Source organism: Staurois parvus, unplaced genomic scaffold, assembly GCF_062004578.1.
Source record: "Staurois parvus isolate SC_StPar_1 unplaced genomic scaffold, SC_StPar_1.0 ptg000152l, whole genome shotgun sequence".
NCBI lineage: Eukaryota > Metazoa > Chordata > Amphibia > Anura > Ranidae > Staurois > Staurois parvus.
Genome location: NW_028317948.1, coordinates 3341333 through 3355437, shown reverse-complemented (window position 1 = coordinate 3355437; position 14105 = coordinate 3341333). Strand labels below are relative to the sequence as shown.

General features: G+C 40.3%; 1 protein-coding gene across 2 annotated transcripts in view; it reads left to right on the top strand.

Annotated features, from left to right (window-relative positions):
- Positions 1-10552, top strand: part of RAC1 (Rac family small GTPase 1) — a 31677-nt gene extending 21125 nt beyond the window's left edge. Inside the window, exons 4-7 of one of the 2 annotated variants that reach the window (XM_089674812.1) lie at positions 1255-1290; positions 1652-1714; positions 2441-2600; positions 8298-10552. In XM_089674812.1, coding sequence (XP_089530938.1) covers positions 1255-1290; positions 1652-1714; positions 2441-2600; positions 8298-8428 — 390 coding nt within the window. In that variant the 3' untranslated portion in view covers positions 8429-10552. The remainder of the gene's footprint in view (positions 1-1254; positions 1291-1651; positions 1715-2440; positions 2601-8297) is intronic. The other variant, XM_089674813.1, reaches the window with a different exon arrangement.
- The last annotated feature ends 3553 nt before the right edge of the window (positions 10553-14105 follow it).

Sequence of the window (14105 nt, the reverse complement as noted above, 5' to 3'; positions counted from 1 at the left end):
GTGATTATACAGTACAAAAGTATGGGCCATTTTTAGCAATAATAACTACCTAAGGAACCCCTAGCAACCTCTGAAGGATATTGGCTTTAATATTTGGAATATTTATGAAAAGTGCTAAATGATACCCTTAAGCCCCTTTCACACTGATTGTTTGATTGGGTCCGCCTATCCGTTTTTCAGGCGGACCAAATCAGATGCTCTATAATACTCTGTAGAACAGCTAAAACCAGATGGATGACCCATTCACCATCTGTCTAGTGGATAGCTCTCTATGGAGCGACTGGTGTCAGCTGTATTCGAACCGATCTGATCCTATACACGAAAAACACACTCGTTGGGAACTGTTCCCCATTCGCCTGGCAGATCAGATCGGATGGAAATGGACGGGCAGGCAGTCTGTTTACATCCGACAGCCCCATAGAAGACATCAGGCCCTGTCTGTCCGCTCTGCATCAGTGCAGAGGACACACACCTGTCATCCACTTGCTCAGTGGTGATCAGCAGAGAGATCTCCCACTGAGCAAGCGGATCTGCCCCATCTGAAAAGGGCCTTATTCTCCAAAAATAATCCATACACATCCACTATTTAATGGCCCTGTAATCTATTTTTCATGATAATATTTTCGGCCTCCTTGTAATATTCTCCATAAGCTCCCGAACCTCTCCTTTTCCCCTTTCTTCCATCTGTGTGACACAAAGCAGTGCAAGTTACTTGCGATCTTGCACACTGCTCTATGCACACTAAACATCCCCTTTTTTTAAATTTAAAATCAGAGTTCAGTGTCACTTCATATGGCCCCCATACCATTTATGTTCCACCTGGCTTTTGTGTATGGCAGTTGTAAGGGTGTTCTATTGTATACGTTTAGTATCCGTGTTCTACGGTGCGGAGTGACATTTGAGTGTGCCATGTCACATTCTCATCCTGATTTCCGTGTGATGGCTTTCAGCACTAGAATAAATCTTAAAAACACTTTGAAAAATGCATGAAAGCCTTCATTGATTTCCTGCAAAGGGAACTCCTTATCAGCTAGGCCAGAATCTTGTAAGGTTTTAATGTAGGGACTGTTTGTTCTCTTTACAAAGCAGAATTTATTGCTTCTTTCCATATAAACCAATTTTGTTTTCTTGAGGTTTGTGCAAAAGGCCTTCTTTCTGAAAATCTTTTCTAAATGTATCTGTCTCCCATTAGAAGGGAGCTTAGCTAATTTGAAGCACTAAAATCTGCTTTTGAATGTCAGTATTTCTTACTAGGCTTTAAGCCCGAGCCCCCAAGCTTCCAATGTTTCGGTGAGTTAATTAATACCTGCTGCTAGCAGAGGGGTTTGCAATTCGTTCGTACGTCCGTCCATGCGTGCCATCTTCTGTCGGTGTGGGTTGCAATTTGCAGAGCTTTTTGTCTTGCTTGCAAAGCACAATTAATGCTTTTCTTGTCCGTTTTTGATCTACAATCTAAAACACCTTGGTAAGGGAAAAATAAGAGGAACCTGGTAATCTCAATGTCCGTGTCCTGTTTTCACTTCCTGATTCTAATTTAATGCACTTTATTTTTTTCCTCCTGCAATTTCTGTTTTCTGCAAGATCTTTTTTGCAGCATAATCAAAGGATTTAGTTGAAGACTTGTTAATTTACTGTCTGCTTTTCTTTTTAGGATGTGTTCCTAATTTGCTTTTCACTTGTGAGCCCAGCTTCATTTGAGAATGTCCGTGCTAAGGTAAACCTGTTGTGTGGTGTCTTCTCTCTCCCTTCCCCTCTCCCTCTCCTCCCTTTCCTCCCTCCCTCCCTCTCCCCCCTCTCCCCTTCTCCTGCGGTTTCCATACTACAGGAATGTGGGGATGTTTATATGTACTGGGGAAGGGGTGAGTAGTTCAGAGCCTGCTGACAAGAATCAGTGTAAATGGTACATTGACATAAATTGAGAGAGTTTGGAGCCATAGACTGTTTGGCTTGCTTGCATGACACGTGCCCTGACCAGGGTCATTTTGTGTTATGCCTTTATAGACAAAGTGGCTTAAAGCACAGTGGCTAAATGGTTAGAACTTCCGCCTGGCAGTACTAGGGCCGTTGGTTCGAATCCCAGCCATGGCACCACCTGCCTGGAGTTTGCATGTTCTCCCTGTGCCTGCGTGGGTTTCCTCCGGGTGCTCCGGTTTCCTCCCACACTCCAAAGACATGCTGGTAGATTAATTGGCTCCTGTCTAAATTGGCCCTAGTATGTGTATGTATGAATGTAAGTTAGGGACCTTAGATTGTACACCCCTTGAGGGTTAGGGACTGATGTGAATGTGCAATATATATGTAAAGCGCTGCGTAAAATTGACTGCGCTATATAAGTACCTGAAATAAAATAATTTGTTCTTTAGTTTTAATTGTGGGTTATTAGAACCTTACTGGATCTTTCCTTTTAATTATAACTTATTCTGTGTATCTTTTTAAATAGTGGTACCCAGAAGTCCGACACCACTGCCCCAACACTCCCATTATCCTTGTGGGTACAAAACTTGACTTGAGAGATGATAAAGACACAATTGAGAAACTGAAAGAAAAGAAGCTTACACCCATTACGTATCCTCAGGGACTTGCCATGGCAAAAGAGATTGGTATGTTGTTTGTTTGTGTAGTTTGTTTTTGTGGGTTTTATTTTTTCTGTCACTTAAAAAATATTCTCTTAGAAGATGTTTTGCTTTAGTCTAAACTGAGTGTGTCTAATGTTGTGTTTTTTTGTTGAAATATTTGACTGGTGAAACAGGCTTTCCAGCATAGCAAAATATTGGCTTGAGTTCATCCTAAATTTCATTGTCAATTTGTCATACAACATTAGGCTAGAAACAGGTTTTATAATCCCTCCTGTTAAAGAACTAACAGAACAAGCCTTTGGCTTCTTAAAGTTCAGTGTGACAGTCTTCAGCAAATATTTGAATTTCATGTGCGGGATGGTGCTTTAACTAGTTTGCCTTTTTCAGCTCTGTGCTTTCTGTAAAAGCAATCTGGGCGACTATGGAGTGGCCTGATCACTCCTATGTGATGGCAATAAAGTTAAAGTGGTTGTAAAAGCTTGAGGTTCATGCATTTATACACACACACACACACACACACACACACACACACACACTCACACACACACACACACACTTAAATGATCACATACCCTCTGTTCTCAGCTGCCTAACGGCTAAGGGGGGGGGGAGGTGTTACTGCAGTACACTAAACTGCCCATCGAATGGCTGTGCAGGGGGAGATTGTGTCAGCACATGTCTGATCGTTGGAGGAGAGCAGGTGCAGAAAACTGACCATGCTGTGCTGTCATACCTAGTAGGATCAGTTTTTATTAGGAAAGCAGAGGAACTGGCAGAGACACCAGGGATTTCACATAAAGGAACCTGACAAAGAGAGCAGGATACTTTTTCATACAAGTACATGGTATAGCAGGCACATATCAGGAATATAAAATGTTGGGTTTACATATTTAAGAAAAACAAAATGGTATAAAGAAAATAAAATATAAAAATAATCCCCATTCTTACCCCTACACATGAACAATAGCGCATGTCAGGTGTGTATGTAAACGGCAGTTGTTCCACCCATGTTTTGGTATCACAACAAGCATAGATATAAGAGCAATAATTCAAGTTCCCTCATCTATTGGGTGAACTAAATGGGCTTGTGTCTGTCGTCTTCTTTTCTTTTTTTTTTCTTTTTTTCCCCAACCTGACAAATTGATGTAAATTTATACTGACTCTAAACTGGTGAGCTGTAAAGGCATTTAAAGTGTTGCCTATTGATGATTTTGGGTACCATAACTTTGTGTCATTTTGCAGGCCCATGCAATTTAGTGGAATTTGGTATCTATTTACTCAACACAACCTCTTTTTTTTTATTTTGTACAAAAAATGTGGGTACTGTGTTTCTGAGCATTAAAATGCATTTAGTGTGTATGCATTCAAAAAAAATTGAATGCTTAAACAGTTATGTAAATATCGCGCAACATATAAACATTGAACTACCACCTCTGTATTCCACAGAGCCCCTTCTTTCAGGGAAAAATATGCTAGTCTGAGGGTTTTAAACTATTCTAGTCAAAATGCTGAATTTTCACATGTGCAGAAAGAAGAGAAATTGCTCTAGAAGAGAAGTAGTTGAACACTGATGTTTTTTTGATTAAGACATTTTGGATGGCAAATTATTCTGAACTGTAATGTAAAGTTTGTCAGAGTCCACAGATTAGTTGCACGCCCTACAACCAGTAATCGTTTTGTTTTTTAAATAGGGACTCACTAGATAGACATCCATGAACCTTGTGAACATTAAAACACATTTTACAGGTTTCTACTCCCACAAAAAGCAAACATAAGTTCAAACTGGAATCCTATAAAATGTTATCTCAATCTGTAAACTGACAAAGTACTAGAAGAAACTGTACAAAAGAATATGAGTCATAGGATGTGTATTGATATGTTTTTAATACGGCAAAGTAGCTTCTGTATTATAGCATGTCATCAGCTGACATTTACCCGACTTCTATTTGTCCTTTCCTAAAATCTGAAATGTCCCCCTTTTATACAGCCTTTAGGTCCATTATCTTAACCACTCAATCCCCAGGCAAATTCTGACACTTTTCACATGTAAAAGTCAGCATTTTTTTGCTAGAGTATTTCTTAGAAACCCCAAATATTTAATATTTTTCTTGAAAGCAGAGACTGGAGATTAAAAAAAAATTTCAACAATCACTATTTTAATGTTGCACGATATTTACGCAGTAATTTTAAAATGCTGAATAAATACCTAACATGTCACACTCTAAAATTGCCCAGGCTTATGAAATGGTGACAAGCTATAGTACCTTTTTAAAAAAAAATCTCCAGAGGTGTCATTTTAAAAGCCTTTTAAGGTTACAAGTTTACAGTTACACAGGAGGTCTGGTGCTAGAATTATTGCTCTTCGTCTGACATTTACATTGTGACCTCACATGTGGTATGATCACCATTTTACATGTGTGCTGGGCTTGTGTGAGCGTTCGCACGTAGGAATGAGCACTTTAAAAAATTAAATATTTTGCAAACAAATACTTGTTCATAAACTTAGGCCCAAATGTATACGGCTACATTTGTTTTGTGAAAAGTAACCCAAATATTTTAGTCTGTAGGAAAGTTAGTCTACAAAATATGGTGTGTGTGTGTATATACAGTATCTCACAGTAGTGAGTCCACCCCCCACATCTTTGTAAATATTTTATTCTATCTTTTCATGTGACAACACTAAAGAAATGACACTTTACATTGTAGCAAAGTAGTGAGTGTACAGCTTGTATAACAGTGTAAGTTTTCTGTTCCCTCAAAATAACTCAACACACAGCCATTAATGTCTAAACCGCTGACAACAAAAGTGAGTACACCCCTAAGTGAAAATGGCCAAATTAGCCATTTTCCCTCCCCAGTGTCATGTGACTCGTTAGTGTTACAAGGTCTCAGGTGTGAATGTGGGGAGCAGGTGTGTTACATTTGGTGTTATCGCTCTCACTCTCTCATACTGGTCACTAGAAGTTAAACATGGCACCTCATGGCAAAGAACTCCCTGAGGATCTGAAAAAAAGAATTGTTGCTCTACATAAAGATGGCCTAGGCTATAAGAACATTGCCAAGACCCTGAAACTGAGCTGCAGGATGGTGGCCAAGACCATACAGCGGTTTAACAGGACAGGTTCTGCTCAGAACAGGCCTCGCCATTGTCGACCAAAGATGTTGAGTGCACGTGCTCAGCGTCATATCCAGAGGTTGTCTTTGGGAAATAGACGTATGAGTGCTGCCAGCATTGCTGCAGAGGTTGAAGGGGTGGGGGTTAGCCTGTCGGTGCTCAGACCATATGCCGCACACTGCATCAAATTGGTCTGCATGGCTGTCGTCCCAGAAGAAAGCCTCTTCTAAAGATGATACACAAAAAAACCAGCAAACCATTTGCTGAAGACAAGCAGACTAAGGACATGGATTACTGGAACCATGTCCTGTGGTCTGATGAGACCAAGATAAACTTATTTGGTTCAGATGGTGTCAAGCGTGTGTGGCGGCAACCAGGTGAGGAGTACAAAGACAAGTGTCTTGCCTACAGTCAAGCATGAGAGTGTCATGGTCTGGGGCTGCATGAGTGCTGACGGCACTGGGGGGCTACAGTTCATTGAGGGAACCATGAATGCCAACATGTACTGTGACATACTGAAGCAGAGCATGATCCCCTCCCTTCATAGACTGGGCTGCAGGACAGTATTCCAACATGACAACCCCAAACACCCTTCCAAGATGACCACTGCCTTGCTAAAGAAGCTGAGGATAAAGGTGATGGACTGGCCAAGCATGTCTCCAGACCTGAACCCTATTGAGCATCTGTGAGGCATCCTCAAACTGAAGGTGGAGGAGCGCAAGGTCTCTAACATCCACCAGCTCCGAGATATAATGGAGGAGTGGAAGAGGACTCCAGTGGCAACCTGTGAAGCTCTGGTGAACTCCATGCCCAAGAGGGTTAAGGCAGTGCTGGAAAATAATGGTGGCCACCATTACATTGTAGCAAAGTGTCATTTCTTCACTGCTGTCACATGAAAAGATAGACATTAATGGCTGTGTGTTGAGTTATTTTGAGGTGACCGCAACTTTACACTGTTATACAAGCTGTACACTCACTACGTCACATTGTAGCAAAGTGTCATTTCTTCAGCGCTGTCACATGAAAAGATAGAATAAAATATTTACAAAAATGTGAGGGGTGGACTCACTTCTGTGAGATACTGTATATGTATGTGTATATATTATGAAAATCGAGCAGTCATGATGTACTGACGGCCTATCTCATTTCTTGAGGCCCAAAAATGTCAGGACAGTACAGATATCCCCCAAATTACCCCTTTTTGGAAAGTAGACAGTCTGAGATATTTAGTAAGAGGCATGGTTAGTTTTTTTGAAGTTTTTATATTTTTTGTCATATAACTGGCATGGCGGTGGTCGGTTACACTGACCGGTGACAGTACAAAAAAAATACATACTTTTTTTTTTTTTCCCCCTTTACATTCATTTCCAATGAATTTCATTGCTATAAGCAAACCTTTAACTGATTTGAAATCGATTCAATCAGTTTGTGACACAGATGGGCTGTGATTGGCCCAGTCTGTACCATGTGATCACTGTGACCAATCACAACTAGCAACACAATTGTATACAATGGATGGCATGAAAGGAAGCCATCGATTGATTATAATTGTGATGTGACCTGCTGTGATTGGTCACAGCGGTCACATGGTATTGGCAACAGGCTGGTACACAGATCATTCATCAACTGTTTCCGATGAACACAGCCATTGACAGATCTCGCTGCAACGCAGGACCGACGGGTGTGCTTGAGGCGGCGATTAGGGAGGGTGTCATATGACATCCACTCGGATCGACTTAAAATGATGACCAAGCAGGACTTTCTATAGGCTGGGCTTGAACTGATTAAAACTTTTTTTACTGTTCCTTACACTGGGAACAACATCCCTTGTGATGGCATGTGCCTTGACAGGTCTTCTTTATGGAGAGAACTGGTATCAGTTACGCCCCAGATCTCTGTTCTGCCCTTGAAAGTATCCAATCAAACCAGAATTGGTTTGATCAGATGCTTTACGAAACCAGTAACTGCTTAAGCGACAAGGATTTTGTCATAAAGTTTCTTGCATCAGAGGGGAGGCAGGTTCCTCCCCTCTCAGTGCACTACTACACCAATCAGCAGAGGTACCGGGCTCCCCTGTGTGAACATTTGCACAGTGCCCGGTAAAGGGGGGGCCCTGTAGAAGTGATTTGGTGGCGGTGTAATAAATGAATAGGGACACCAACAAGATGACTTCCAGCCAATTACTAGAAAAAAATATTAACCTAACAGTTTGACTGGCCTTTCATTATACAATTTTCCTTTTAGGTTTACCAAAAGTTTATAATACGAGGTGAAACCTAAACCCTTTCAATTTGTATGTAATCAGACAGGCCCTTGCACTACATAGTTGAAGGTAAATCTAAAGGAAATTCAATAAAAAAAAATGGTATTCTGTATGTGCCAGCTTTATACATTGTCATTGGCTTTGGTAAAGATCATTCTTTTCTCAGATGTCAGTAGAACAAGGAAGTTCATTTTTCAGTCATTGACTTCTGTAAAGGCTTTGCCAACGTCCGGGGTTGTCTGCCAATATTACCTTTTTACCTTTTTAGATGTTTGTCATTGCTAAATGGGAAATCCCCAGAGATAGAGGAAACAATTGTCTTACTGTGGCTTTCTCCTGACAGGTGCCGTGAAATACTTAGAATGCTCAGCACTTACGCAAAGAGGGCTGAAGACTGTGTTTGATGAAGCAATAAGAGCCGTTCTCTGCCCACCACCAGTGAAGAAGAGGAAGAGAAAGTGTCTGATTTTGTAATCCTTGCACTCCCTCTCCTATCCCAGTCCCAGACTCCAAAATGCCAACCCCCAGTCCTATTTGTAAGAATTCATTCTCTGCCTATAAAATCTTAAATATAAAATCCATTAAGTGACACATCTTTTTCAGACTCTACTAAAATCCTTTCCTGAATGATAGATCAGTCTATTTAGCCTTATTTTTCTGAAAAACGGTTTCTCCTTTTTGCTTGAACTAATTAAATGTTGCCAAAACGCCCACTCAGCTCAGTTTCTATATTTTCTGCTACAAACATGAGCCATTGAACCTATAATAGAGACATGACTTTTTACTCAGATCTGATTTTCTGGATGGAGGAAACAAAAAAAAAACTGACAGTAGGCGAGAGCCTTACTGCATATATTAAACACTTTATTAATCTTAATTCACTGTATTGCATTGTAAATCAAAATTGTTATTTAGGAATGTTAGATCAATTATGTATCTTTTTACTGCTTGAGTTCAAAATAAAGTTTTGGTTAAAGGGTACTAATCTGCTCCTTTGGACAAAAACTATTTAGGCAAAAATGTAAAATAGGTTTCAGGATTTTACTAGCGAACATAAGCAACAGTATTTAAAAGTGACACTACTGCTTTGAGACTTTTTTTTTTTTTTTTGTTTTGTTTTGGGTTTTTTTAATAAGAATTTTTGGTTAACAACTTTCCTTTTTTATAAAGGAGAATGGTTAGTGTTTTACAGCCCTTGGCTTGTTAACTTTGGAGACCCGAGGTCTGTGTGAACCCTTAGTCTGGCATTGAAACCTGGTGCCCGGAGTCCAGCTTAGTGGGGGTGCAGCAAGCTCTGCCTTGAATAAGGACTTAGACATGATGCAGCCCTCTTCTACCAGCTAAGTAATTGTGGGTTAAAAGCTGTATTGCTCTGCAACTTCCTCCATTAATAATTGGAAAGTGTTGGTCTTTCATAGAGATCCTTGTTTTACCCTACTCAAGAGCTTATTGTGTAAGGCCAGGCCCTTATTAATTGCTTCTGTGTCTACTACTCCTGGACAGGGTGTATCATTGGGGGGCAGGGATGGCTGAAGCATTCTATGCTGGCTGCTGGAGTCATTACAGTCATTGATCTTAAAGTTGGATGTATCTTGTGCTCTGCATGCATCCATAGATGCTTCCAGCTCATTGTCCATAAATGTGGACATCCACGACAATTATATAGGACCATTACCTATGGCAGGTGCCTTGTAGACTGCAGAGGGGCAGTGAAATGCTCTCGACTACCAGTCCTAAGATGTGTTATAAATGCAGTAGAAACGGTTGCTGTAGTTGAGTATTTGATTTCAGGTAATCCCCACGGCCTCTTTCACATAGTCAGCTTGGTTCCTTTCTGGGACAGCCAAACACTTTGGAAATGTATGTAATTGGTTGATGTACAGAATTGCTCTGGTTTCTCTATTCCAGACTACATGGTAGTGCTGTTCTGTTCTGATCAACCACTATATTTGTGCCTGTCAATGGGTTGGGGATAGGACCCTTCTAGGTTACAACCATCATTCCCACAGATTTTAATATGCACAAGCTTTCTATGTTGGCTTGCTCGTAGAATATCTTGTATTTTAATATCTTTCTAACTATTGTAGCTTGGAATTTTTTGTAGTTTATGGGAAGTTATTCCTAATACTTTTCCTTATGTTATTTTGCGTATAAAGGTGTGCGTTTCATGACCTTTTCTGTAACACTAGGTGTACAAATCATGTGAACCTGCTATACACAGTAACTCTTTATGTTCTTTCTGCTTATTTTCTTTTTTGCATAGTCTATATAATCTTACTTTACAAGATTAGCAACTAATTCATACTGTCATCTTGACATCTCAGTGAAATGATCATTTTTTTTTTTTCCTTCTATTGGCTCTGTCCCATAGGGTGTCTGAGGTCCTAATTATAGAGCAAGTATTAATGATGCACACCCCTAATTAAACACTATGAGACATGACATATGACTCAACCTTTCTACAAAGAACAAATTCAAAGCGCATTTGAGAATGTTGCAAAAAAAAAATTGTGAACAGTGTTTTTACATTGATCTTTTGCTAATGCAGTTTAGTGTTTTACATGCATGTTTGAATTAATAAATCCTTAAACTACAAAAGCTTTTGTTTTTATTTATTTTTGAGCTGTAAGGATTAACACTGGCACTGTCCAACCTGTTTTCAGTTGCATTTAGAGGATATTCTAAATGCATGTAATGACTTTTCAATGGTGCCATTCACGCCGTGCGTTTTTTAATTCTGGTCAGTTTAACTGCATGTGAAGAAAATCTAATTATGTGGGGGTGAATTTACTAAAGGCAAATAGACTGCACTGCAAGTGCAGTTGCACTCATATTCATTTTTTTTTTTTTTTTTCAGAGCTTAGTAAATGCAGTAAAGCTCTGCTAATTTCCATTATCCAATCGTGTGCGGACATGCTTTCTCTTTTTTTTTTTTTCCCCTTTTTATTTCCTTCTTCCTTGCACCTGATTCTTTACAAAGTGAAGCTTCACCACATTCACTAAGCTATGAGGAAACTGAATGCAACTGCACTTGCAATATTTATTTACCTTTTAGTAAATCCACCCCTGTGTATCTAGGATACGATTACACTCGCATGTATACGTGTTGTAAACCAGGAACATTTTAAAAGGCGGAAAAAGTTCTTATTTCCCAAAGAACGTCTGCAGAAAAGCTAAATGCAGGCGTGCAAGTGTGAATAGATGTGTTAAATTGAAGGGGAATGATTGCATAAAGCAAAGTAAATATTTAGATATACAGTTGACTTTGACTTCCCTAAATAGCTATATATAGATTGCGTTGGGGTTTTTTGTTGTTTTTTTTTAGCTTCATGGCAAAGCTTTTCTTTTTTTTTTTTTTTTGTGTTAAATTACAGATTGTACAGAAGTAGACCATAACGACGAGAGGAGTGATATCTTATATGTAACCAAAGGATATAGAGTGATTTTGTACAATGTGGCAAAAGATTTTTGCAAAATCCCTCACAAATATAGTTCATGAGAAATGCACACATTGGCTAATATGCAGTAGGAAAGTAAAGCTAAACAGACCTCTACACCATTCTGCTCCCCCTGCTTGGGAAGGGAACCAGCCAGGAGAGAAGAGGGCACTGCTAGTAAGGTATGTGGATGATTATAACCGTAACTAAAAAGAGAGAAACAAATTGTAGGGGTCAAGTTAAACAAAGAGCGTAATGTGAATGTCCTGTTGGGACTTGGAGGAAAGGTGAGAAGTTAGCAGGAAGATTCCAGTGGGAGCTGGGTGGTGTAGGTTGCTCCCCGGGAGGGTGCGGGGAGGTAGGGTAACTGGATATAGCCTTTAAGAATATAGCTGTTATGCTTAGGGATTTGTCTTCCTTGAGAGTGTTTAAAAAGGCATCTGTGAAATTAAATGTTGCATTGTCCTCCAAGTTGGTCTGAATTGTGGAGTTGTGGCGGTGAGGTCATCCATGTTTAGAGAACCATAGAACTTCTGTAGGGAGAAAAGTCTTCCATAAAATCGGAATACATGCCTTTGCCACATTTATCAGATGGATAGTCAGGGAAGACTTGTATTTTATAATGGGCCGCTACATTAAATGCAGAAGACATGCTACCGGGTTATTGCTCAAGTCTGCAGAGGTGAGTTGTTCAATCCACTCTGGAAAGATATCACTGATGCCTATTAAAGTTTTTAGGGCGTGTGCAACATAGTACCCATTTCCTCGCTATACCACCTGCACTTATCTGGAACATGAGGCAAGATTTTATGGAGTAGGGTAGGCACCACTTAACTTAAATCTTGTACCCCATCTCCTGGAGCTGATTAGCCATAGCTGATTTATGGGAAAAAAAACTAAATTTTGTGCTGTTCCTGGAGGGGTAAATTGGATGTGAAGTCCAGATTCCTATTTTTGGAGATGGGGTGAAATGAACTCAGTACCTAGCGTTAAGAGGGATGTTTAATGGCAGGGAGGGCACGGTAAGAAAGCTTCCCCTTACGGCAGAGTGATTTGAATGTTATCCGAGGCCATATTATCCCTCTCCTCTGAAGAGCAAAAGCAAAAAGTGGCCTGGTTGTGACAGGCTCCAAAAATCTAAAGGGGTTGAAGACTGCCAAGTCTGTGTGGTATGGTATCCTGTTCATAAACAGGAGATCCAAAAATTCCGACCTGCTGCACGAGGGCAGTCTGCATAGGTTTTTTTTTTTTTTTTGTTCTTTTTAACAGTGCTGTATAGAAAAGTATCCCCTCACTCCCCCTTTTTAAAATCTTTTTTTTTTTTTTTTTTTTATTTGCAGCCTGAAATGAAAACTGTTTTTTATCCAGCAGCATTTACCCAGGGACTAAAATGCTCCGGGAATGTATTTTTTCTGGAATGTTGGTGTTATATCTTTCACTTGGATGTTATAAGTTGCACTTAATAACTACAGCTGTATAAGATAAAAACTCTTCATTCCAGGCTGTGAAGCAACAAAATGTGATTTATTTTAAAGGGGGTGATTCTTTTCTATACCCACTGTATGTAACCCTCTGTTCACATCAAGCCCAACTTTGAAATTGTACGACTTATAGTGAAGTTTTCAAAGTCGGAGAACCTGCCAATTTCAGGTGTGATTTGCAAGACATCTGATACAGAGGTCTATGCAAATCACACCAAAAGTAGTGCATGTACTACTTTTGAAATTGGTGCAGTTCTGACCAAGTCGGAACCCTACCGATATGATCGCTCCAATTGTGAACAATAGGGTGAGACTTGGCATGCAATTTGCAAATCACATGCCAAGTAGCATCCAGTGTGAACCAGGGCTAAGTATACTGAGACCTGGCTCAGGCTTACCAATAACCAGAGTAACTGGAGGAGTAGAGGGAGGTATTGTGGAAGAACAGAAGGCTTTGCTAATGATTGAGATGGTACAACCCAGGGTAGGATGGTCTCCCAGTTCAGGGGGTAGTAGTGAGGACAGCCACTGCAGGCCCAGGGCCATGTTAGTCTTCCCTCTCTACAGATACCCAGTTTTTGGTTGCCCCATTGCAACACCAGTCCACAATCATGGTTAAGTGAGCTGCCTGGTAGTATGTGAGAACGACCTATGCTACTGTGGACCTTCGTGAGAGACCATGTTTGCATCTTGATCCTAGGCCTTTTATGGGACAACTTGAATTCCTAAAACAGGTGTCAGGTGTGTTTTGAAGAAGGTGGAGGGTATTCTGATTGGCAGGGCTTGGAATAGAAAAAGTCAAGGTAAATGAGTACCAGTGGGTCAAATCCGTTTTGATTTTTTTGGAGGAGGGGTTCAAAATTCACAGCATAAAGTGTCACTGGATTATTGGTTATGTTCATTCTGAGGTAATATACAGTACAGAGTCCTCATCCCAACAGAACTAAAATTAGGGTTAGAGAAGCTGTATGATGGAGGGGCAGATACAATACATTGAGGAAGGGCTGAAGATTTAGAAATGTTTGAAAGGGTACCATATTCCTTAAAGCAGAGTTTCACTCAAAAGCAGAAGCTCCGCCTATTTTTCTTTTTCCCCTCCCTCCCCCCCCCCCCCCCTCCCTCCACTGCTTTATTTGACATCTTTTAGGGGGGGGGGGGAAGCAGATACCTGTTTTTGGCAAGTACCCACTTCCACTTCTGCCTCAGTTCGCCTTGGTCAAGTAAGCCAGAAGT